Genomic DNA, 26,063 nt, shown 5'->3' with positions numbered 1-26,063 from the left:
GTTTTCGGCTATTATCTCTTTGAATATTTTTTCTGTCCTTTTCTCTCTCTCTTCTCCTTCTGGCACCCCTATAATATGGATGTTGGTGCGTTTAACATTGTCCCAGAGTTCCCTGAGACTTTTCTTCATCTGTTTTCAATCTTTTTTCTCTTTTCTGTTCCTCCTCTGTGATTTCCACAAATCTGTCCTCCACCTCACTTATTCGTTCTTCTGCCTCTTGTATTCTGCTGTTAGCTGCTTCTAGTAAATTTTTTATTTTAGTTATTGTATTTTGCATCTCTTCTTGTTTAAGTTTTATTTCTTGTATCTCTTTGCTCAGTGTTTCCTGTAAATTATCCACCTTTGCCTCCAGCTTATTTCCAATGTCTTGCATCATCTTCAGCATCAACAGTCTAAAGTCTTTTTCCTGGAGGATGAGAATCTCCTGATCACTTAGCTATTTTTCTGGTGCTTTTTCTTTCTCCCTCATCTGAGTTATAGTTCTCTGTCTTTTCATTTTTATAGGTTTTTGGTGTGGTGACCTTTTTACAGATAATAGAATTGTAGCCTCTCTTACTTCTGGCGTCTGCCCCCTCTTGTGGCTGAAGTTGGTATGGGGGGCTTGCTGTAGGCTTCCTGATGGGAGGGACTGATGCCTGCCCACGGTAGGTGGAGCTGATTCCTATCCCTCTGGTGGGTAGGGCTTTGTCTCTGGCTGAGATTAGAAGGGGATGTGTGCCTGGGGGGTCTTTAGGCAGCCTGTTTACTGATAGGCGGGGCTGTGATCCCACCTGAATTATTGTTTGGCCTGGGGCTTCTCAGCACTGATGGGTGGAGCCATATTTTCCCAAAACGGCTACCTCCAGAGAGAGGCACACCTATGAATATTCCTAAGAGCTTTGCTTCCAATGTCCTTCTCCCACAACAAGCCACATTCACCCATTTTCCCAGGAGATCCTCCAAGAACTGCAGTCAGGTCTGACCCACATTCCCATGGAGACTTTGCTTTGCCCTGGGACCCAGTGCACATGGAAGTCTGTGTGTGCCTTTTAAGAATGAGGTCTCCTTTTCCCCCAGTCCCGTGAAGTTCTTCTGCACAAGCCCCACTAGCATTCAATGCCGGATGCTCCAGGGGCTCTTTCTCCCAGTGCCAGATCCCCATGCATGGGGATTTGATGTGGGGCTCAGAACTCTCACCCCTGTAGGTGAGTCTCTGTAATACAGTTACTTTGCAGTCTGTGTGGCTTCCCACCCAGGAGGTATGGGGTTGCTTATATTGCATAATCACCCCTCCTACCTCTTGATGTGGCCTCCTCTTTGTCTTCTGGAATAGGATATCTTTTTGAAAGTTTCCGGTCCATTTGGTTGAAGATTGCTCAGCATTTGGTTGTAAATTTTGTTGTTTTTAGGAGAGAAGTTGAGCTCCAGTCCTTCTATTCTGCCATCTTAATCCCTTCTAGGCAAAACTTTTACAGTGATTTTTGCTGCAAAAGGGAACAGAGAAATGGGGGAATAGCTGGTAAGCTGAGGTCACCTGAAGGGTTGTTTTTTTTGTATTGTTTTATGTGTTATTTTAAGTAGAAATAAGTCTATGTTCATATTTGAAGAAAATCATTTAGAATAAAGGAGAAATTACTGATGTTTGCGGGTGGGAGGCAATGGAGCAAGTGTAGGAACAAGCTTTAGATAGGAATATGAATAGTTTTGTTCACCATGCTCTGTCCTTCTTACAGGAATTAAATTATCCCTTTCTCATTTGTATTTCACCATTTTGTCCAAGCAGTGCAACTGTATCTGTTTTACTGCATCTTGGGAACAGCATAGCTGTGGTTTTTGATTATTGATACGCTGTCATCGAGCATCATGATTCTCCCCCCAAGAGACTGCACCATTTTGATATCCCACCTGGCCAAATCCTCTGGAATGATGCCCACTTATTGGTACCTATTGTCAGATCCTTCCTTGTACAGGGTAATATCTGTAGTTGTCTATCATAGCTGCTGAGTTAGAGGCCCTGGATGAATTTATCTCAGTGCTGGGAAAAGTCATTCAGTGAAGCTCTGGAGGGGATTATATAGAAAATCATTTACGTGGTTGTTACACAACTGCACGCGTGTATACACACACACAACATATAACCTCATGGTGCCTGTTACCTGTTACTTAATCAGGTTTTTGAAGCCAGGGAGAAGGTGTTTCCTCACTGAATGAGCCTGAAGATGCGGAGTGTCCTTACTTCCTCTCTTCCTCTTTATTGCCCTCCCCCAGATTGGCACCTGCCAGGGAGTAATTAGGGCGGTCCTAATTTGGACAGCCAACTCCTGATTACAGTGAGAGGAAAAACAGGAAATGTTCTAGTTTTGCTGCCAGCAAATGACTGACTTAAATAGAAAGCCATATACAATTCAAATGATCCCAAATGATATAACATTGAGGAAGGAGGAAGGAGGAAGGGAGCTGGGAGACATGGCAATCGGATTTTTTTCTCAGCAGCTATCTTTGACAGAAATGATCCAATCCATAAGCTCACAATGCCCTCTGCTGAGAGCTGGCGTGTTTTCCAAGTTTACCATGGGAACCCAAGCTTCCTCTGGGAGTTCAGCGATCTGGAGAAAGGTCAAAAACATCTCACCTTTCTGAGAGCACCTCACTCTGGAGAGAAAGCTCATTCTATGTAACAATGTCATGTTACATGCTTTGGATAAAGAGAGGTTTCCTAAAAGGGAGATGAGGACTAGGAAGTCTTTTTCTTAATTTATCACACCCCTTGGGGCTTAAAGGAAAACTCGGCAGCGAATTCTCTGGGGCTCTACGTTAGTGACCAGGCAGCTGGTATATTGGTCCACTCCTTCAAAGCTCCATCTCTCGCTTTGTCATCCTCTTTGCCATGAGGTACCAGCAGCAGCTTATGTGTCCCAGAATAGTCATTTGAAGATGGAAAAAAAAAACCCCCACAGTTTCTTAAGGTTTCTGTGTGTTCCAATTTAGCATTAGTTCATTAATCAAAAATCGGAGAGGGGGCTTCCTGCATTGTGTTGGGCCTGGTGGGAAAATACAAAGAAAACATTTTCGAATCTGAGAAGCTCAGTTGATATAAAACACAAGCTTTTTTTTTTTTTTTTTAAATTAAGAGAAGGTATAGCCATCGCCAGGGCCCACCTTTCACCACTTCTCCACAGAAGCCTGAGAACTCATGCTAGAGCATGAAGGCAGAGTGACGTGGAGGTAAACTTGGAATCACCAAGGGCAGAAACCAGGGCTGGCACAGGGCTGGATCCCTGTACGCCCTCAAGATGTTTATTGAATGAAGGAGGAAATTCCCAATAGACGAAGAGGACGAGCAGGCAGTAGGGCTGCACGGGTGGACAGGACGAGTGGGGGGAGAGGTTGAGAAATGAAAATGACTAGAGTGGGCGGTGTAGTTGGGCAAGAATGGGAAGAATAGGGTTTGGGTGTTTTGGAGGTTTTTTGTTTTTGTTTGTTTTAATTCTCATGGTAATTAAGGGAGCACTATCACAGATCTTGGGGAAGAGGATGACCTACTACCTCCATGATCAAAATGGTGTTTTAAGAAGCTCTCATTAGGGAGTTCCCATCCAGACTCAGCAGTTAATGAACCTGACTGGTACCCATGAGGATGGTGGTTCCATCCCTGGCATCCATCGCTCAGTGGGTTAAGGATCTGTCGTTGCCATGAGCTGTGGTGTAGGTCGCAGGCTTGGCTCAGATCCTGCATTGCTGTGGCTGTGGCGTAGACTGGCAGCTACAGCTCTGATTTACCCCCTAGCCTGGGAACCTACATATGCTGCAGGTGTGGCCCTAAAAAAAAAAGAAAAAAAAAAGAAAGAAAGAAAGAAAGAAGAAGCTCTCACTAAATAAATAGCAGAGACTGGACACCATGGGCTGTGATGGCTTGTGAAGCTCTTTGGGTTTCTGATGTAGACAGAGGCCAGGGTCCTGCAGGAATGAGAGTCTAATTGAGTTGGCCTTTACCAACTAACTAATTTGGATCCTCAAGATCCAAGGGCAGGGAAGTGATCTGTAAGCTCTGTGACAGCTTGCCTTCTGGTTTGCCTCTTGAAACTGTTATATCCTTCAGTCTCTTGGCTTACCTACGATTGGTATATTCATTTTTGTTAAATATTGAAGAGATACAAAAGAACACTTGTAACAATAGGTCCAGGTTCTGGTTCATAGAGAGCACTCAGAAAATGAGAGCTTTTAGTATGTGCTCCTAAAACTTATTATGCATCATTCTATGTTGGTATTTATTCCACTGTATTGATATTTAAAGAAATTTTATGTATTATTTGATCAGTTGTTGGTTTACATGCCTTTCTCTTGAAAATGCTATTTTTCAGCTGTGGACTCAGAGTTATTTGAGGAGATTTCAAAAAAACACATAAACTAAATTTCCCACACCAGACCCACTGAGCACTGGGGCTTGGGCAAAAGTACTTTAAAAATATCCCCAAAGTGATTCTTATATGTGTTACTGATCTGAATTCTGGGGCTCTAGAAGGAAGTTACTATGATTTTTTTCCACCTAATTGTTCCAACATTTAGTGCACATCAGCTGCCTTCCTGCCAAATAAAGATCCTGCCCACTGAACCAGTTGATAAATAATAAATAATCATGGTAAATACTAAATAAATCTCAGCCAGTATTATTATTTATTATGGCTGCTGCTGTTCTTGTTATTATTTACTTTTGAATTAATTCATTGACAATATTTTTGATATTTTCTGATAAGATGGCCAAAAAGAAAAAAAAAGAATATTTTTATGCCATCTGTTATATCCCTGATTTTCTGTCCTTTAGTAGTTGCAGTCATTCATTCATTCAGCCCATTACCTTATCCATCCCGTAATTATCAAGCACTTCCAGAGCGCATCATTATTCTAGAGCTTAGGGTATATAAGTGAATAAACTAGACAAGGTCCTGCCTTAATGGATTTTACACTCATTAATGGAGGGACGTAGAAAATAAGCAAGTCACAAAATAAATTTCTCCGACATAAGGGTGATGTGGTTAACAAACAAAAGATTCATCTTGAGGGCCGGCATCAGGAAAGACTTCATTGAAGGCATGATGTTTGAGCTAAATTCTAGAGGATGAAGAGGACTCACCTAGAGACAGGGGGAGCATTCCAGGCAGAGGAGGGAGCAGATATGCAGATGGAAACAGACTTAACTGAATGAAGGTTACTGTAACCAGAACAGAAGGAGCAAGGAGATTGAATATGAATATGGAGTGAACTTGGGTAGGCAGAGGGGTTAGATCATGTCGGTTATTTCTGGCTACACGCTAGAATCACTTGAGAGCTTAAGGAATACCCATGCTGAGCCCCACTTCAGAATGTGCAATTGATGTATTTGAAAAAATGCTTCCCAAGGGTTTTAAATGTGCAGCCAGGATTAAGGACCATTGACGAAGAATTTGAAGACCAGGGAATTTGAGTTTTAGTCTCAATGCAATGGGAAGATGTTCACATAAGGTTGAAACCAGAGGTTACATGGTCTGGAATCTTTTCATAAAGACCTTAAAGATATCCATATAAATTTGCTTGTTTAAAAATGTGAACAGTTGGCAGTTGAGACAGATTTTATTTTCTTGATCTACTATGTTACGATATAATTATTTTCTTCTTGGTTTGTTTAAATATCAAACAGTCATGAACCTTCATTTGAAAACGTGTTTATTTAAAGGTTGTTCTGAAATTGTCCCTGAGGGTTACCTTCTGTAAGCTCTCAAATTCCAAGTCCTATTCCCTGGGCCTTCTTAAAATGTTTGCTTTTCTATCTACCATCTCCAGAGTTATCAAGGAGTTTCTTAAGTCATTGCTTTTTTATTTTGTTTATTTTTATTCTTTTAGGGCCACACCCATGGCATATGGAGGTTCCCAGGCTAGAGGCTGAATCAGAGCTGTAGCTGCCAGTCTACACCACAGCCACAGCAACCCCAGATCCGAGGCGTGTCTGCGACCTACACCACAGCTCACGGCCGTGCTAGATCCTTAACCCAACTGAGCGAGACCACAGATCGAACCTGCATCCTCATGGACGCTAGTCCCGTTCGTTAACCCCTGAGCCACGACGGGAACTCCCATTTATTTTGTTTTAATCAACAGCAGAGTCCAGTTTTTATTTCTTTGTCCCTCATTGTCATTATCACTGTCTTGCTGGACATTACCCAGTTGGCTTGCAGCTGGTCAAATATCAATTACAGTAGCTTAATTTGGACCAGCCTTGTCCAGGGCTCATTTGGCTAGCTTGGCTCCTAGTTTTTGAAGTGTCTAGAAGATTCAGTCCGGGAAAGTAAACATTATGCCCAGGCTGTCACCAAACCGATGAGTCCAATTAGCCCCACCTGCCCCTGGTTGTTTACCTAATGCAAGACTCAGCAGCCCAGCTGTGTCCAGGGACCAGGCACACTTGTACTTCCCAACTGTTCCGGAGAGGAAGCAGTGCACATCAAAGCCACTGACACCAACAGATGTTTTCTGAATGAAATTCACTCAGCTGTGTCTAGAGGGTGGACTCTTCCCATGGCAGCCTTATCACCTGTTCCAAAGAGGTGTACCTCTTTTCCTCTTCCTTCTGGGAATAGGTACAAATAGTTACACAGATGGCTCTGTCTGTGGCCCATTGAGCTGTGAATTAATTAGTAGATGATGGTCCTGGTAGTGGTGATTAACCCTGCTCCTCTTGTGGAATCATTGCTGTAGATTTAGTTCTCCTTTTTTTGAGGCTCTTTGCATACATGCTGGAATTTTGTAACCCATATAAGCTAGTTTGGCACAAAATTATAAACTAATAAATGCACTCAGTCAGGATGGGGACTTGGCTATTTGAACGACAAATTCCCTTTAGGGCAATCGTGTGTTGCTAATCAATGCTAATATTTCAAATTAGAATACTTGGAATTGCTTTTGGGATGATGTTCATTGCAACATGAATTAATAATGCATTGTTGAGGGCAGTATGTAGGTAGCATGCTAGTTAATTTGGATTACTATTTTTTAATAAGATGGGATCTGTGGATGTTAGTGAAGGCAGTAATGTAATACCATATTATTGAATTAAACCAGTCTTTAAAAAATACATAACTAAATAATGTGAATACTTTTAATATAGTGTTCTACTATGCTATTTTTTCCATTCCAGCCAAGGGTAAAGAGAAAAATTCTAGATTCTGCAAATGCGCAGTACCATCTCACACTTACAGACCCAAAGTTTTCCCTGAACCCTAGGGTAGATGTGGGCCAGCATGGATGGGCCCAAAGATTTAGATGCTAGAATACTGAGTCGGGTTTGGTCTTCTAACTCTGTGGAGCAGAACCTGTCGTATAGTGTGGATATAGGAGTAAGCGAACCACTCAACGAATGTTCTTTATTCATATGGACACTGAATTGTAACTTTAATATAATTTCCACATGTCAGAAAATATTCTTCTTCTTTTGATTAAAAAAAATTTTTAACGTCAACACTATTCATAGCTGACAGCACATACAGAGTCAGCTGATGGGGCAGATTTAACAGACCATTATTTTTCTAACCCATTTATACAGACAAAGGTCTAATTATGAGGTTATAAATGATAAATTTATTTATTTACTTATTTTTGTCTTTTTTGTTTTTTAGGGCCACACCCGCAGCACATGGAGGTTCCCAGGCTAGGGGTTGAATCAGAGCTGTGGCTGCTGGTCTGCACCAGAGCCACAGCAATGCAGGATCCAAGCTGTGTCTGCATCCTACACCCCAGCTCACAGCAATGCCAGATCCTCAACCCACCGAGCGAGGCCAGGGGATCGCACTGATGTCCTCATGGAGACTCGTCCGGTTCAGTTCGTTAATCACTGAGCCACGACGGAAACTCCTGTAAGTGATAGATTTTAAAGGAGCACTTTTATTTGTTTGCTTTCCAAAGAGGAAGATGACTGTTGGTTGACATAGTCAACAATTCTTCACAGAGAAAGTGAGGCTTTGAGAAGACTCTCCAAGAATAGAGCACCGGTGAATAAGTGGAGTGGAAGGGCAGAGCTTATCAGTAATCACTTTCTTGGTTCTTTGTTTTGTGAGTCAGGACTTTTTTATGTTGGGCTTTTTTTTTTTTTTTTTCCCAGAGGGGGACACATCTGTAGCCATTATTCTGATTTGTATTGAATTCAGAGAAGTATGGTGAGAGCATAGCCGAGTGAGCTGTAATTTGGTCAAAATGCCAGATGGCTTGATGGCTCACCCAAGTTGTTCAGTGCAGAGAAGTGGTAAAGGAAAACCACTAGAATGGTTTCAGCTGATTCATCAGGTATCTAAATCCCTAACACTAAAGAGAGCTTATTTTCATGTCCCGTTCAGTGCTTATACACTTGCCAAATACCAGGTAGTATGCTGGGCACGGAGGGCACAAAAACTAATGAGAAATCAACTCCTTCCTCGGAGAACACATCAGCTAGTGAGGGATGCCAACGCGTCAAGAAGGGTGATGGGGCCCGTGAGAGCAGAGTGTGTGTCAGGCAGTGACGCTCACCTTTGAGTGGCATTGGCATGACCTGAGAAGCTCGTAAAAATTCTCATGCCCTGAAACCACCCACCAGAGACTCTGATTTACTAAGCCTTAGATGTGGCCAGGCCATCTAGTTTTTGGTATTGTTTTCTTTTGTTTTTTTAAGCCCCCTCGCGGTCAGGGTTGAAAACCTCAGGAAAAGGGTGATAAGGCACAAAAGAGAGGACTCTGCTATCTCAAGGGAAGAGCTGACAAAACATTTGATCCGCAGAGGCAAACAAGGAAGACGGGGAAAAAAGGCCCTTGAGGCAGAAGTAATACACAGAAGCAGGAAACCGAATATCCCATTCTGAAATGATTCGAGTGCTCATTGTTCAGCCAACACAGGCAGGGGTCTGGCTGGGAGTAAGTAGTGAGCAGACAGAAGAGGAAAGCAGTTCCAGGAGATGACGTTGTAAAAGTTAGATGTTCATGCTTTGCTAAGTTTGGACTTGGTCTTAGATTTTGGAATCATTGAAGAAGTCTAAGAAGGAGACAACATGATTGCATTTGTACAAGTTTGGAAAAATGAGTCTTCTGACGAGTGTGGTGAGTTGAATTGTGGTCTCGAAGCTCCAGGCGAGACACTCAGTTACCAACCAGGCTACTGCCAAGTCCAAGTAAGAACTGATGAAGGTCTAAATATAGGTTAAGAGCAGTGGATCTGGACAGGAAGTGACACATTTATAAGATACTAAGGACGTGGAATTGGCAGGATGTGGTTTCTGTGGGTGATGAGTTTCACTCTGAGTTCCAGGATGGATAATTGGACTATTGACCAAAATAGGGATTATTAGATGTTTAGTGAGAGAGGGAAAGGTGGATAATAAATGAACTCCTTTCGATTCATTTCGATTTGCTTTTTTTTTTTTTCTGTTTTCTTTTTAGGGCCCCACCCATGGCTTATGGAAGTTCCCAGGCCAGGGGTCAAATCAGAGTTGTAGCTGCCAACCTATGCCACAGCCACAGCAATGCCAGATCCAAGCCATGTCTGTGACCTATACCACAGCTCACAGCAAGGTGGGATCCTTAATCCACTGAGCAAGGCCAGGGATCAAACCCATGTCCTCTTGGGTACTAGATGGGTTCTTAAACCCACTGAGCCACAATGGAGCTCCCCATCTTGATTTTATTTTCTGGTTAGGACTTTTGAGTATGGTTCTCCAATTAGCCTTTAGATATGCAGATCTGAGGACTTAGAAGGCTGCCCTGAAGATGTTAATTTGAGAGTCAACAGAATGTAGGTCGGTCAGGTCTGGCAAGAAAATGAATGACCCAAGTAAGACATGCAGAATGCTATGGAATACCAATATTTAAAGTAGGGACAGGGGAAAGGAACCCTCAGTTTGACTAAGAAAGGCCTTAGGAGATGATGATGATAATATGGAAATCAAATAAGTAGTGTTTTAAGAAGAAGACTAGTCAAAAATAGCAAATGCTTCTGCATAATCAGAGTTTAAAGTAAAACCTGCCCATGGATTGATAAAGCAGTTTTCGGGGAGGAGTGGTTCTAGAACCCTGACTGCAGTTGGTTTAATACTCAGTTTTGACTTCAGTGAGAAGTGTGAAATGGATAAATTTTAAGAAACACTTTTCCTGCTCTTAACGCATAGAAAGTCCAGATAAAAATAGATGCTTTAAAAAATATATTTTAAATATGTAGCCAAAGTCACAAGAAAGAAAGAGAATTCTCCATGTGCCTGAAATGAAAGAGGAACTAACACCTGAATGGCCTAGAATTTTGTCTGTGCAGAAGTTACGCATTTTCTTTACCCCATAAATGGAACCAGGAAAACTCTGTGCTTAGGAATGAGCCACCGTACTTGGAGTAGAAGTAGCCCTAAAACAAATCAGAATCCTACACTTGCGACATGTGCAACTAAGTATTTCATTTTGCACTACCCATGTAGGGAGAGAACGTGCTAAGCCAACATAAGGAAGGAAAAGAAATTAAAAACTTACTTGGAACTCCAGAAACCTATAGGATCCAGGAGAGACAAATACAACTGACCTAAGAGTGATATCTCCAAAGTGCAGGGCACATGTGGGATTCCTGCAGAGGCTAAGTCCCACTGAACTAGAACTTGCAGACCAGAATAGCAAGCCGCATTAGAAAACTCAGCATCGTGAGAAAAGAAGGGAAATGCGAGTAACAGGACATTTGACATCCAAAGAACTAACCAAAAATACAGAGCCACACAGAAAGAACTTTAAAATGACTGCTTTAGAAATATTCAGAAAGATAAAGGAAGAGCAGGGCATAGCTCAGGGGTAGACTGCAAATAGATGAAGGAGGAAATAGAATCCATGATACCAGCAGAGGAGAATTGGGAGGGGAGAAGCCAGTGGATCTGTGAAAGAGCTGAATAGAAAATCTAGAAGTAAAAAATGCCATCATTGAAAAATTTGCAAAAAGGGATACATAGGTTACATCACAAAACAGATCCTGGAGGGAGACTTTATGAATTGAAAAAGCGATTGGGAAGTGAGAACCTTAAGTCACTGAATGGAGGCCACACTCACTTGATGACAGTGTGTGTGTGAAGGAGGGAAAGGTGCTTTACTGCAGAGAAATGCTAGAGACAGCAGGACATTCATTTATTTAAAAAAACATGGGGGTTCCTGTAGGGGCTCAGCGGAAATGAACCCAAATAGAATCCAGGAGGACGCGAGTTTGATCCCTGGCCTCGCTCAGTGGGTTAAGGATCTGGCACTGCCGTGAGAGCAGTGGTGTAGGTTGCAGACACAGCTCGGATCCCACGTTGCTGTGGCTGTGGTGTAGGCTGGCAGCTGCAGCTCCAATTCGACCCCTAGCCTGGGAACTTCCATATGCCACAGGTGCGGCCCTAAAAAATCAATGAATCAATCAATAACATAGTGGATTAAGGAATATATTGAGAGAGACCCTAGGTGTATACGGGAGAAAGGATCTCTAAGCACTAGGCAGAGGGATTACTGAAAATGAATGAGGATGAAACATGTTTCTATGGGGATAGGTGGTGGGTTGTTAGAAAGTATATAATTAGGTCCCTTCCTTTCTTTATCAGGTAGGAAGAATGTAGGGTAAGCAATTAGGAGACAAAGGAAGAGCAATGCTTTTTTAAAAAAGCCATGGACAGGCGTTCCCATTGTGGCTCCATGATAACAAACCCAACTAGTAGCCATGAGGACAAGCATATTCAATGCCTGGCCTTGCTCAGTGGGTTGAGGATCTGGCGTTTCTCAATTAGACCCCTAGCCTGGGAACTTCCATATGCCATGGGTGCGACCCTTAAAAATATGTATATAGTCATAGAAGGAATGAGAGAGGAAGCTGATCAAAGACAGGTGAGAAGAACGCCAAGAACACTGAACTTTCTTCTGACATAGATTACCATAAATTTGAGATGGTGCCCCTCTATAATACTGCATCCAGCACTCCTTGCACAAAAGTGCTAAAATTATATTATGGGATTAATCCATAGATATTGCAGGAAAGATGCAAGAAAATAAGGAAAAAACAGTAAGAGAAGATACCACTGGGAGATCCCCAGGAAGCAGGGTCTATGGTCTAATTTTTGTATCGCTGACCATGGCTACTCTTAGAAAATTTCTGCTTTTGTTTAGAATGAGTTAGGCGGTTTCTGGAAACCAGCTCTGGGTGTCTTATTTATTCTAGCTTATTCTCAGGGAACCAGGGCCATATTGCTGCCTACAGTGTGAAATCATGTTAACTCAAGTTAGGTTGTCGTGAGTCAAGGATTTTAGGCTTCAACGACTTGTGTTTACAGACATTAATTGTCTGTTGGGTAAAGGAGGCTTATATAATATATAATATTTAGGAGTGCATCATGTCCTCCAGTATAACCCTTCTGCTAAGATAAATTCCTGCCTGTGGTGGAGGGAAGACGCCTGTAGTTCTGGTCAACTCCCAAGGGCTAGTCAGCTCATTGGCAGTCCCTTCATAAATGAGTGTTATTCTGTCACCTAGAATTGCTGATGAGGTTTTTTAGACCATCGAAATTATAGTGAGAGAAATGCTGAACAGAAAGGGAAGCTTTTTAATTAAGTTGAAATTGAACATGTACCATGAATTTTCAGGTCCATTTCGGTAAGAAGAGTGTTAATATCTCACCCTGGGCCCTATGGCAGGACTTGAAGGCTGTCACTCTAGGTCACTGGTCAAAGCCCACTGGAGAGAGCAGTAATCAGAGATTCTTCCTGCCTGGCATCAGGGGAGAAGATTTCTCTGTGACAGTAGATTTGCTTTGAATAGAGGGGTGTCCATGATTCAGAAAATACCTTCAAGTTGAGCTAATGGGTAGTTTAAATCAAGATGTCAGAGAACAGCCTTTTGTAATGTTTCCATGACCTCGCAGTTATCATTTATGTTGTTACTGAATTGCACTTTCTTAGACGGTTAATACACTGATTTGCCCAACATCTTTCTTGTTGAACAAACCTACCATACACTTGCATTTATCCTAAAGGATTAATTATAAGGGGAACAAATTCGTCTTATTAGTTTCGCAGTCACTCAAAAATGATGACGCTAAGAGTGGAATCTAGAAATGGTATTTCCCACAAAGGTGACTGATTAATGCATGTCATGCCTCCAACTAGATAATGGATTGTGTTAACCAGAGAAATGGGTGGGGTATCCTTTTTCCACAGCAAAGGAAGATGGGAAATGCTCACTGGAAACCAGGCAGTGTCCTGAAGTGTCTCTTTTCTGTTGGTCATATTTAGGGGCATTGTCCAGTCAGAAGAAAAACTTGTCATAAGCGCATCTTGGGCGAAAGATGATGATATCAGCAGGCTCTTGAAATCTCTTCCAAACTGGGTTAATATGGCTCAACCCAAGCAGCTGAGGTCCAAGAGAGAAGAGGAAGAAGATTTCTTAAGGTAAAAGATCTGCTTCTATGTGGCACTAAACCTGGGGGGAAAAACATCCATTTAGCTAATTCTTACGTGACATTTTGGCCAATTCTAAATATCCAACAGCAGTGAACTGAACTTATTAAAGTCTTTTTTTAATCCTACCATACCTCATCTCCCGTGCAAGTACAGCTTGTGTGCATAACTATAAAAGGAAGGGATTGATATGAATCAAATTTGGAACATTACTAAATCAAGTTGAAACATCTTTTAATTTGTAGGTCCTTTCCCCCTCTTAGGGGAAACAGATAATTTATTCATGAATTTATGTATTTATTCAGCAAAGCTATGTGGACCTTCTTATGCACCATACCTAGTTAACATGACAATAAGATCAAGGTCTTGCCCTAAGTCTGTTGCAGTTGTTCTCGGCATGTTCTTTAGTTCATAGAGCTGTTAGTCGAACTTTCTAGAAATATGAAGGTGCTTCCTAAATGTGTTCCTATACCGTGTATCATCTCCAATTGCTTTCTACTAATTTTGACAAAAGTAAGGTCTCTCTTTCAACGTTATCAATCAGTGTTTACCTTTGTACAATTTAAATTATTTACTTAGCCATGAAAATGTGGCTTCATTTGATGAAGCTCCCCCTTTTCACATGGCTGGATTGCCAGAGTGAAATAGTTTCCCCTCTGGCATTTTAGAGCTGTGTGAAGTAGGGGAAAAACATAGAGGCGATATTTTGTCACATTTGAATTAGGTTTATTCTTATTTTCTTTTCCTATCCAAGTGAATGAATAAATAGTAAACAATGAAATAAAATAAAAGTGCTTTAAAGAAGCAAAAACCAGAAAAAGAATAAGAGAAATAGTGACCAGTATTTTACTTTTAATTCATCATGGAATGATGAGCTCATCTCTTTCTTAGAACGTGGATTGCAACTGTAGGTAAACAGGTCTTCCCTATTCACAAGGTTTCCCATTTTCATACACTGTAGTGCCATATTTTTGCCAACACTTGATCATGAAAAATTGCTATCGTGCCATTTAAAACTTTCTCAAACTCATGAGACTCAAAAGTTCACCTGTGATTTAACCTAAAGCCTTCCTTTTTTGTTTTCTTGCTCTTATTCACATTAACTCAGAAACACTTGTAAGCTAGTTACATTAGTGTAGGAAAAAAATATATATATATATAGTTTACTTTTTAAATTAATAGACTTTATTTGCACAAGGGAGAAGTTTTATGTTTATAGAAAATATTGAATACAGAGTTCCCATGTATCCCCTCACCCACCCTCACTCCAAATTTCCTCTGTTTTTGACATCCTGCATTAGTTTGACACATTTGTTAAAGCTTTTAAGCTAGTATTGGTATATTATTGTCAACTAGTAGTAATGCAACTAGTTAATAGTACTGTATCAATATTAGCTTACATTTTGACATTGACTTTAGGGTTCACTCTTTGTGTTGTATGTTATATGAGTTTTGAGAAATGTGTAATAATTTTATGCATTCATTGGTTATAGTGAGTGCAGTATTTCATTATCATTCAGAATAATAGTCTCACTGGCTTAAAAATCCTCTGTTCCCCTTCCTCCCTTCCAAGTCCTGGCAACTACCATTTCCTTTACTGCCTCCACAGTTCTGTCTTCTCCAGAAAGTCGTTTGGTTGGAATCAAACAGTGTGTGGCACTTTCACATTGGTTTCTTTTGCTGAGAAGTATGCACTTCAGGTTCCTCCATGTCTTTTTGTGGCTTGATAGTTCCTTAAAAAAAAAAAAAAATCTCTGAATAATAGTCCCTCGAATGGGTGTACCACAATTTATTTATCCATTCACCTACTGAAGGATATCTTCGTTGCTTCCAAGTTTTGGTAGTTATACATAAAGCTGCTATAAACATTCAAGTGGGGGCTTTTGTGTGGATGTAGGTTTTCCGTTCATTTGGGTATATACTGAGGAATGGGACTAAGTTGTATGTGGAGGATGTTTAGTTTTGTAAGAAATTGTCAAACTGTATTCCAAAGGAGCTGTAACATTTTCATCTCCCACCAGCAATGAATGAGAATTCCTGCTGCTCCATATCCTCCTAGCATGTGGTGTGGTCATCGGATTTGGTACATTCTGACAGGTGTATGGTGATCTCATTGTTTTAATTCGTATTTCCCTAATGACATGTAATGTTGAGTATCTTTTTCGTATGTTTATTTGATATCTATATGTATTTTTGGTGAGATATCTGTTCAGATCTTTTAACTGTTTTTTTTTTTTTTAATTGGGTTGTGTGTTTTCTTATTGTTGAGTTTTAAAACTTCTTTGTATATTTTGGATACCAGTCCTTTAATTGATAGGTGTTGTGCACAAATGTTCTCTCAGTCTCTGCCTTGTCCTCTCATTCTGTGTCTTTCATAGAGCAGAAGTTTTTAATTTTAGCAAAGTCAAACTTAAGGCTTTTTAAACAATGGCTTGTGTTTTCTGCCTTCTGGTTTTAACTGAGTGTTTTGTATGATTCCACATTTTCCCTCTCTTAGAATATAAATCATACTTCTTTTTTTAAAAACCATTTTTAGTGATTGCCCTAGAGGTTGCAATATACATTTGTAACTAATCTCCAAGTCTACTTTTAAATTGTACTATACAATGCACAGGTAATGCAAGTACCTTATGACAAAGCAGTCCCCATTCCTTCCTCCCAAACCTTTATTATAACATTTCTGCCTTCCACTTTATTTACCCATAAGCTGTAATTACCTGTTAGATCAATGAAGAAAAAGAGAAATTAAATGTGTTATTTCCCTTCACTGGTTCCTTCTTTAACTCCCTTTCTTAATTGTAGCTCCAAGTTTCTCACCTATGTTATTTTCTTCCTCTCTAAAGAACTTTGATCAACCTTTCTACTAAAGACAGATTCCTTCAGTTTTTCTTGGAGGAAGTGTATATATTTTCTTCACTTTTGAAGAATAATTTCACAAGGTTCAAAATTCTGGTTGGGTTGGTAATTATCTTTTAACACTTTAAGTATTCACTTCGCTATTCTTGCTTCCATGGTTTTTGAAGAAAAGTCCAATGTAATTTTTACCCTTGTTTTTCTATAGGTAAGGCAGTTTTTCCCTCTGGCTTCTTGCAAGATACTCCCCCCCCCTCGCTTTTTTTTTTAAAGGTTGTGTCATTTGAATATTTTATAGGTGTAGATTTTTGGGTGTATGTGTGTTTTTCATGCTTGGTGTTCTCTGAGCTTCCTGGATCTGTGATTTGATGTCTGTCATTCTTTTGGGGAAAATTCTCACTCATTATAATGCTTCAGATATTTCTTTTTCTTTTTCTCTTCCCTCTCCTTCTGGGAGGCTCATTACACATACATTACAGCTTTTAAAACTGTGCCTCAGTTCCTGGATATTCTGTTCTGTTATTCCATTGTTTTGTTTTTTTTTTCTCTTTGGATTTTGGTTTTGCAAATTTTTGCTCACCGATTCTTTCCTTGGTTATGCCAAGTCTATTAAATTAGCCCATCAAAGGCATTCTTCATTTGTGTTATGCCATGTTTGATTTCTAGCATTTCCTTGTGATTCTTTGTTAGAGTTCCCATCTCTCTGCTTACATTGCCTGTAGTTTATATGTGCACACCTCAAAGGCACCACTTGGAAATTTTTCATACTTTCATACTTCCATTGTGTAACCAGTATCTTGATCGCAAAACAGAATGATAGCAACAAAAAACAGAACAAAGCAATAGTGACCCTGTTCGTACTTCCTTCTTGTCACTGTTTGCCTCTCTGAGAGTTACCCATACAAGACCTTTAAATACATAGATTAGTTTAATCTGTTTTTGGATTCTTTTTAAATGGAATTTGGATTCTTTTATATGTTTTTTGGTGGTCATATGTATATGTTTCTTGTGCTTCATATCCTAGAAATCTAATTGCTGGGTTGTAGAATATGCATATGTTTAGTTGTAGTGCACACTGCCAAATAGTTTTCCAAAGTGGTAGCAAGAGCACTCTCGTAGCAGTGTATGAAAGTTCCAGTGACTCTGTATATTGTCTGTACTTGGTATTTTCCATCTGCTTAATGTTAGCCTTCTAGTAGGTTTGCAGACATAGCTCATTGTGGTTTAATAGGCATTTCTATTATGACGAATAGTTGAACACATTTTAATATACTTTTATGTATTTATTGGCCATTTGACTATCTGCTTTTACAACATATTTGTTCAGATCTACTGCCCATTTTTAATTAAGTTGTCTATATTTTCCCTACCGATTTGTATGCATCGAATACAAATATATATATTTGGATGTAACACTTTGTGCTGGGTAGATGGTAGACAGGCAGGTAGATAATGTCCATTCCCACTTTACAAATTGCCTGTTTACTCTCTCACTCTCTCTCTCTCTCTTTTTAATGGCTGTACCTGTGGCATATGGGGTGCCACCTATCCAGGGCTAGGGGTCAAATCAGAGCTGCAACTGCTGGTCTATACCACAGCCACAGCAACACCAGATCCAAGCCGCACCTGTGACCTCTGCTGCAGGTCACAGCAATGCTGGATCTTTAACCCACTGAGCAAGGCCAGGGATTAAACCTGCATCTTTATGGATACTAATTGAGTTCTTAACCTGCTGAGCCACAGCAGGAACTCCAACCTTTTTACTCTTTTAGTGGTGTCTTTAAATAAAATGACTTTTAAAATTTTAATAAGTGAAATTTATTTTTTGATAAATAGGACGTTTTATTTCCTATTTAGAAATCCTTGCTTATGCCAAAGGACAGGGGTGTTTTTCTCTAAGACTTTTATTGCAATAAATATGTTTTTCCCCATCATCTGAAATAAGCTGTACACTCTTAAAATTTTATTTCCTATCTCCGTTCTCTACACTTCCTCTTAATTTAGATCATGTTGTCATAGCAATAGTAGCAGAGAGTGCCTCATGGTTTTTTCAATCAAGAGAGGTAAAGAATGATGGCGACATTGATTAATTGCAGCACCGAGTAGGAATAATCGAATTGACCTTAAGGAAGAGGTCAGGCTGTGTTACTATCCTTTTTTCCTGCTGCCTGATTTTTAAGGGGTCTGGGTAAACATCACCCCACTCTTTCTCTTGAAGTGTACTCATTTAATGTAGCCATAACCTGATTAATTGTATTAGAAGTAACTTCTGGAGGATAATTTTTTTCCCCAACTTTTCAGGTTACTTTAAATGATGGTGAGTCTTCTTCCTAATGTTCCTTAGCTTATGATGATATGACTCCTTGTCTTCTTTTATCCCTGCAAAGTAATTTTCAATCAATTGTGTTAATTATCTTCAATAGCTTAGAATTACAGGAAGGGTTTCTAACCCGGTTTCGGAAAGGACAACGCTAATCCAGAGAGGAACCTCTTCATGCCCCCAATTCTTCTGATTCAGAAGAGCTAGAACTTGAGGTCTTGCTTTGCTTTTCTCCTTTTTTTGCTCCCTGAATCATCACCTTCCATCTTGAATTAGGAGGCAAAACAAATTACACATGTTTTTTCAGGGTTTGGTGAATTATTATATCCACGAAGTAGATTGTCATCATAGATGTATGACTCGGTGAAATGTTCATGTGTGATTTTACTCATGTAACCACCTCCTAAATCAAAATATGGAGCTTTCCTAGCACCCTAGAAGTCCTGCCCTCTAGGTAACCACTCTTCTGACTTTCACCGCATAATTTAGTTTTGACCGCCTTCGAATTTTATATATATTTAACCATAATATCTGATGGCTTTTGCTGAACGTCATGCTCAAGATATCTGTCCATTTTGCATGTAGACATCCATGGTTTGAAAACGAACTATATCTGCCTTAATGGAAGAAGAAAAACTTTAGATCTATTTTGTTTTGTATGTGATTGGTTCTTTTCTGTTAACCTGTCGCATTCTCTTTCCTGATTAGAAGTTCACAGCAAAGGTAAGTAGAGGGGGCCACTCTTCATTGATATTCCAATGTGGTAGAGTTGACAGAGCCCTGATTTAGCACACTGGAGCACCATAGCGTGTGGCATGAGCCAAAAAGACTGAAAAATCACACTCTCCTCCTGTAATTAGTTTTTAAAGCTTAGGGGGCTGTTTGGCACCCACATGAATATCGAATCCAGTGCCCTTTGCATTGAATAAAGGTTATGTTCCCTTCATTACTAAATGAGGCCCTTTTCTGTTCTTATTTTTTTAACTAAGAAATAAGATGTATTATTTCCTGGCTTAACTTTGAATAAAAGGGAAAGGAAAATAGGTCAGGCCAGGGCTTTGATAGAAAAACGAAAAATAGCAAATATCCCTTTGTCCCCAAAGAAGCCAAAAGCAGGCTTTTTAGCCCATTGTCTTTGCACCTGTCATATATATGTATATATTTAGCCTTTTGAGATCAATGAATATCTGCTGATAAAAAGCAGTCCTTCTTTCTGGAGATGTAATTAGCAGAAGCAGTAAGGTGTTGAAGTAAAGGCGGTGGGGAGACCATGTGTCTTAGAGGTGCTGTCCCCCAAATTTGTTACCCCCACTTCATCGGGGACCCCTGAATTTCAAAGAGTGAGAATCATTTCCGTAGACCCAGGTTTGAAAAGCCTTAGGTGGATAGATGTGATTGGCATGACCGGAAGGAGAGTATTTAGATGATAAAATTCAAGGAATATATGAAACCTACAAATGAGTCTCGAGCTCTAGCATGCAGAAAGCAGATAAAGAGTTGAATTTCCAGAGAGATCATGTAATATATTACAACAACCAGAGTTGACAGTAAGTACCTGGCATTAAACAACAGTGTTGGACATTTTCAGGCACTGTTATTCCCATTCAACAGATAAAGAAACTGAGATGCAAAGAAATTAATTGACTTCCCCCAATTTACAGGGCTCCTCAGTGATGGAGCTAGAAATTGAGGTCAGATAGCCTGGCTCCCAGACCTACCACAGTGTGATCAATGAGCCTTAAAAATGGGTCAAGAATTTGTACTTTTGGACATTTGAGTTATGCCTTCATTTTTATTGATCATCAGAATCTTGGCTGACATCCTCGTAATTTTATGCTAATGCCACAGACATTGATCACACAGGTGCTTTTACCATAGATTTAGTTTGTTAAATGATAATTAATTGTATTATATTTCATGTATTATATTGTTGCTGGTCCTCTCCTTTTCAGTAACAGATTGATAACAGAATAGACAGCAATTTGAGGAAAAGACAACATATCAAAACCAGAAATGTAGCTGCTTTAAAACCTATTGTTTTGGGAGTTCCTGTCGTGGCTCAGTGGAAATGAATCTGACTAGCATCTGTGAGGATGCAGGTTCGATCCCTGGCCTTGCTCAGTGGGTTAAGGATCCAGCGTTGCTGTGAGCTGTGGTGTAGATGGCAGACTCGGCGCAGATCTGGCGTTGCCTTGGCTATGGTGTAGGCCAGCAGCTGCAGCTCTGATTCGACCCCTAGCCTGGGACCCTCCATATGCCATGGGTGAGGCCCTAAAAAGACAAAAAACAAAAACAAAAAAACGAACTTATTGTTTTATCTTTCCTCTGAGTAAACAATCACTGTTGAAAAAAGATACAAAGGGGACAAAAATATAAAAATGATGTAAAACAAATTATATAGGTTTTGAATAGCGTGTGATACAGACGTGAATAAAGAAGAGAAATAAAAGGACATTTTTAGCTCTTTTTAGTTGCAGAGTTCTTTAGAAGATAACTTTTTATTTTATCTGGAGAAATATATCAGTGATGTGTTTATCAAGACTGATTTTGGACTTTTATTTTTTGAAATTATGAACTCAGAGTGCTTAAAGAACAGCACAAATATTGTTTTCAAAGAGCAAGGCAATTCCTAAGATTTTATTTGGCATGCATTCTGTGCTAGATGTTTAATGAAAAAGCGTCAGAATAAAAGAAGGCAGGTTTGCATTTTGACCTTCTGTGGACCCAAAGAGTACATTGTAGACCCTCGGTAAATGTGGGATGAAAGAAACTGAATTTAAGAGTTCCCATCATGGCTCAGTGGTTAACGAATGTGACTAGGAACCATGGGGTTTCGGGTTCAATCCCTAGCCTTGCTCAGTGGGTTAACGATCCAGCATTGCCATGAGCTGTGGTGTAGGTCACAGATGTGGCTCTGATCCCGCGTTGCTATGGCTCTGGCGTAGGCTGGCAGCTACAGCTGTGATTAGGCCCCTAGCTTGGGAACCTTCATATGCCGTGGGAATGGCCCTAGAAAACGACAAAAAGACCAAAAAAAAAAAAATAGGAAGGCTCATTCACTGTTCAGATAAAAAATAAAGAATGAAGAGCCAAAGACCTTAACTGGAAGGAAACGCTTTCAGTGGCCTCCCTGAAAGTTACAGGTATAGTAACACGTTCCTTTTGGAAGCTCTTAGGCCTGAGTTCTAGTCCTCAGCAGTGCCATAAATTAATGTCTTTTGTTTTGTTTTGCTTTTGCCTCTGGTAGCTGTAGCTGAGATTAATCAATTAAGAGAGGTCGAAATCTAGTAAGCCTAGGAATGTATTTGAATGTTAACATGGTATTAATAAAATACAGCACAAATAACCTTCAGAAAAATTCCCCTTGGAGATTTAAAGGTTCTCAAAACAACATAAGCAATGACTATAAAAAGGTTCCAGATAACTATAGCTATTGAAGAATCTTTAGATAAATTTGAAGGAATAGATAAAAGATCTGATGCAGGAAAAAAAAAAAAAAAAGACTAGCTAGCTAGAACAAAACCTTCATTAGACCCATTTATTTCGCTGTCTCTGCAGGCTCAATATGACTTTTGAAATATAAAAAGAAAGATGAATCCAAAAAAGGTGACTATATGAAATACCTACAAGAGTAGAAAATGCTTTGCTAAAATAATGTTTTTCCATCTCGATTACACAAGATGAAGGTCATAGGTGTATGTCGGGCACTGACAGGTGAGACGATGAGAAGCAGACTTAAATCTCAAAATTAAACAGAAAAGACAGGTAATTAACTGGAGACCCAGCTACAAACATATCAATTAATGTTCGAGATTATTGAATTAGGCACTTTGTTGTTATATCAAAATGATAGTACTCTCATTAGCATAAGATTGGCAGTGAATGAAAAAATGTAAATCTCTATATAGTACATAAATGCTGGTCTGTTGAGACAGTTATTTGAGGATTATCATTATTTGTTAATATCATTAAAAAGTCACCAATACAGTATTTTCTACATCTCATTTTTTGTTTAATTTTAGATCATGGAATTATTTAACTTTTCTTAGATGTACATTGAATGCTATTCCTCTTTCTCTCATTTGGCATCATAATAAAAGGAAAAAACCTTGATCCTTCTAATTCAGTCCCCTCTGAAAGCGAGGCTGAGAAGGATGTTCTGTGCTATTGTGACGGTGGGAAGGACACCTGCCTTGCCTGGGTGGGAGCAGGAAAGGGTGCTCCTAAGACAGGGACCAGCATGAGACAGTCCGCACCTACCACTGCCAAGTCCTTTGCCCGCTGTTTGCGCCCTGGTGCCATCTCTACTGATGGCTGCTCTCTGCCGCGGCTTCCTTCCCTGCCAGGTGATGAAGGACCACTTGCCTTCTCCCCTCGATTTCATGGAGCCTTTTCGGGTTCCCCGTCTACCGTGCTCTTTCACCTTTGCCTATGCCCATTCCTCTTCCTGAGATGTCCTCTCTTCATCCCACCCCTGCCTCCTGCACCTGTCCAGTTCAGCTCTCAAGATGCAGTTCAGGTATCAACTCCTCCAGCATCTTCTCCACTTCCCTCCTGTGTTAGGATCTCACAGGCTGTGGGCAAGTTAAATAGTTTATAGAGTGTGAGCGCTATTACTAGAGGTAAAGATAAAGTGTACGTATATATAAAAAGAGATGAGTAGAAACACTGAAATATATATTATATTTATATTATTCATATATTAATACATATTTTATATTTTATATGTGTGTGTGTGTGTGTGTGTGTGCATGCACTAAGAAGGGGAAATTGGTATTATTTGAGGGTGGGAAGAGGGGGCATGAGTAAGCTAATTCCTCACCCATCCATGGAGCAGGAGGTCAGTATAAAATGTCCCAAATGAATATATCAGTGAGTGGCCGGTTCTACAAATTATGTAGCAGTAGAAGAGTTAGAAACAGAAATCTTTTTCTTTTTTTTTAAGTTGTAGGTGCTTCTTTCTGGGGCACAAGACTGAGAGGAGGAGGTTTGGGACAGGGGATCACTGCTTATCAATATTGGTTGTTTAACCATGAGTAATGAGTACTTAGCTTTAAAATTTTTATTTGCTTAAAGAAGTATCCCAGGGGTTCCCACTGTGGCACAGGGGATTAAGAATCTGACTGCAGCATCCCAAGTCCCCGTAGAGGCGTGGGTTTGATCCCTGGCCTGGTGCAGTGGGTTCAAGGATCCAGCACTGCCACAGCTGCTGCAGAGGTCACAGCTATGGCTCTAATTCAATCCCTGGCCTCGGAACTTCCATATGCTGCAGGTGCAGCCATAAAATGAAAACAAAAACAAAACATTTCCACATGCCCTCAAACGCTGTTACTGTTTATTGCCAGTTCTCCGAACTCTACACAGATATTCTAACTTTTTTTTTAATCCCTGAAAAAAAAAAAATCTTAATCTTAAGCCATCTCCACTTTTCTGCCAGTTTTATGCAAAGTATTTACTCTTCTCTGTAGCATCTTACTTTGCTCCAGAGGTGCCCATCTCATTCTTTGTCTTCCTCCTAAGAACCCCACCAATTCCTCAACCCCTTCCCCAGAGAGCTACCTTGAAGATGTGACACTTAGTTGCTTAGTTTCGGAATCATTGCTACTGCTTGAAATCAATTGTTCAATGTCTCTACTCTGAATAGATTGAAATTTTTCAAAACGAAATTGTATGGCATTTTGAGAAATAACCCGAATCATCAATAAGCTGGACTATTCAATGAGCAAGTTCCGTGCTATATGAATTTTGACTTTCACATCTGGAATCGTTCTCAGTAGTTGAAAAACAAAAGTATATGTTCAACGTATAACATATAATTATTGGTTATTTTAATCCTCTATATTGATCCTTGGTTTTGAAGCTTTAAGAAGTGTTCTTGTGGAAAGCTGTTGCTGTTTCTAGGAAAGCAGAACTTTTTGTGGCTCCTGGCAGAGAAATTACACACTTCTGGAAGTCCCAGCACGTACAGAAAAAAAACCTTATACCTTATTGTTTCTATCACATGTGGCCTGAAAACATCCTCCAAAGAAAATTTAGTAGCCAAACTCATTTGAGTGATTTGGCTAAAGACAAACGCCTTCATGTTCTGAGCTAACAGAGCATTTCGTGTGCAGCTTTATTCCAAGTTAAGTCCATAGCAGAGGTCTGAGCAGTGCCATCCACCTGAAAATAACGTGCTGCTTCACAGTTGGCTCCTTGCTTGTTGTTCCCTAGTACTGGTTTTCATGGAATGTTTCACTGTCTTTACACACTGATCTATCAGTGCACTCATCTACTTGGTATCAAAAAAGGGGCTACGGAATGTCGAGAAAACCGAGCGTCGGGCCCTCGGTTCCTGTCTGAAACGTGCGTCTATTTTCCATCTATTGCCTGCTTCTGATTTTTCTTCCAAGCTTAAGCATTTTTTTTAATTTGAAAAATTTTTAAATCCTTAGAAAAGTTAAAATAACAGTCCCACGAATGCATATATACCCTGACTTGGATTTACTGTTAACATCTTGCCATACCACTCAGTTTTCTCTCTAAATATATACCCACACTTCCCTCCTTCCAAACCATGCAGAGGTAGGCGCAACTCTTTACTCTTAAACCCTGAGCATGATTCTCTTCCTCACCCACAGCATTACCATGTGTATTAGCTTTATGTTGTGGCAATAACAAATTATCACAGGCTCTGTGACTTAAAACAACACAGATTCATCTTCTTACAGTTCTGTAGGTCAGAAGTCCAACACAGATCTCACTGAGGCAAGATCAAGGTGTCTGCAAGGCTGAATTCCTTTTTGGGGGTTCTAGGGGAGAATCCATTTCCTTGCTTTTGCATCTTCTGGAGACCAACCTCATTCTCTGTCATCTCCTCCTCCATCTTCAAACCCAGCAACCTAGCGTTTCTCTGAGCCTTCTTCCATCGTCACATCTCTCTCCCTGACCACGGCTAGGAAAGCTTCTCTACTTTGAAGAACTGCTGTGATTGGATTTGGTTCACCCAGATAATCCAGGATAATCTCCCTGTCTGAAGGTCCTTAACCTTAACCACATCTGAAAAATCTGTTTTGCCTTATAAAGTGACATAGTCACAGTTTTCCAAGATTCAATAGACACCTTGGAAGGGCCATTACTCTGCCTACCACACCACACCTAACAAAATCAGCCTTTATTCAAAGTTTATCCAACATACAGTCTATAATCAAATTTCTCCAATTACTGAAAATGGGTCATCTAGATTTTCAAAAATCCAAGATCCAATCAAGATTCACACATTATATTATGTCTCTTTAGTTTCTACTAATCTACAACATCTTCATCAGCCCCCTCTGTTTCTCATGACATGGAATTCTTTGATAAAGAGTCTAGGCCAATTACCAAGTAGAGATTTATCCAAAAGTCTCTTTGTGATTATATCCAGAATGAACACTTCCATCAAAAATACCATGTAAGTGGTATTTTGTTCCTCCCACTGTGTCACTTCACG

The 26,063-nt window shown here is 40.0% G+C and overlaps 1 protein-coding gene across 2 annotated transcripts in view; it reads left to right on the top strand.

Moving 5' to 3' along the window:
* EXOC4 (exocyst complex component 4) overlaps positions 1-26,063 on the top strand; it is an 808,154-nt gene that overhangs the window by 646,532 nt on the left and 135,559 nt on the right. For both annotated transcript variants that reach the window (XR_007132659.1, XM_047763590.1), the window contains exon 13: positions 13,255-13,410. Coding sequence is in view for 1 of the 2 variants with exons in the window: in XM_047763590.1 (XP_047619546.1) it covers positions 13,255-13,410 (156 nt within the window). In the remaining variant the exon portion in view is untranslated. The remainder of the gene's footprint in view (positions 1-13,254; positions 13,411-26,063) is intronic.

This window comes from Phacochoerus africanus, chromosome 16 (genome assembly GCF_016906955.1).
Source record: "Phacochoerus africanus isolate WHEZ1 chromosome 16, ROS_Pafr_v1, whole genome shotgun sequence".
In the NCBI taxonomy this organism is placed as follows: Eukaryota; Metazoa; Chordata; class Mammalia; order Artiodactyla; family Suidae; genus Phacochoerus; species Phacochoerus africanus.
The sequence above is the reverse complement of the archived record's forward strand: the minus strand, read 5'-3'. Positions and strand labels throughout refer to the sequence as shown.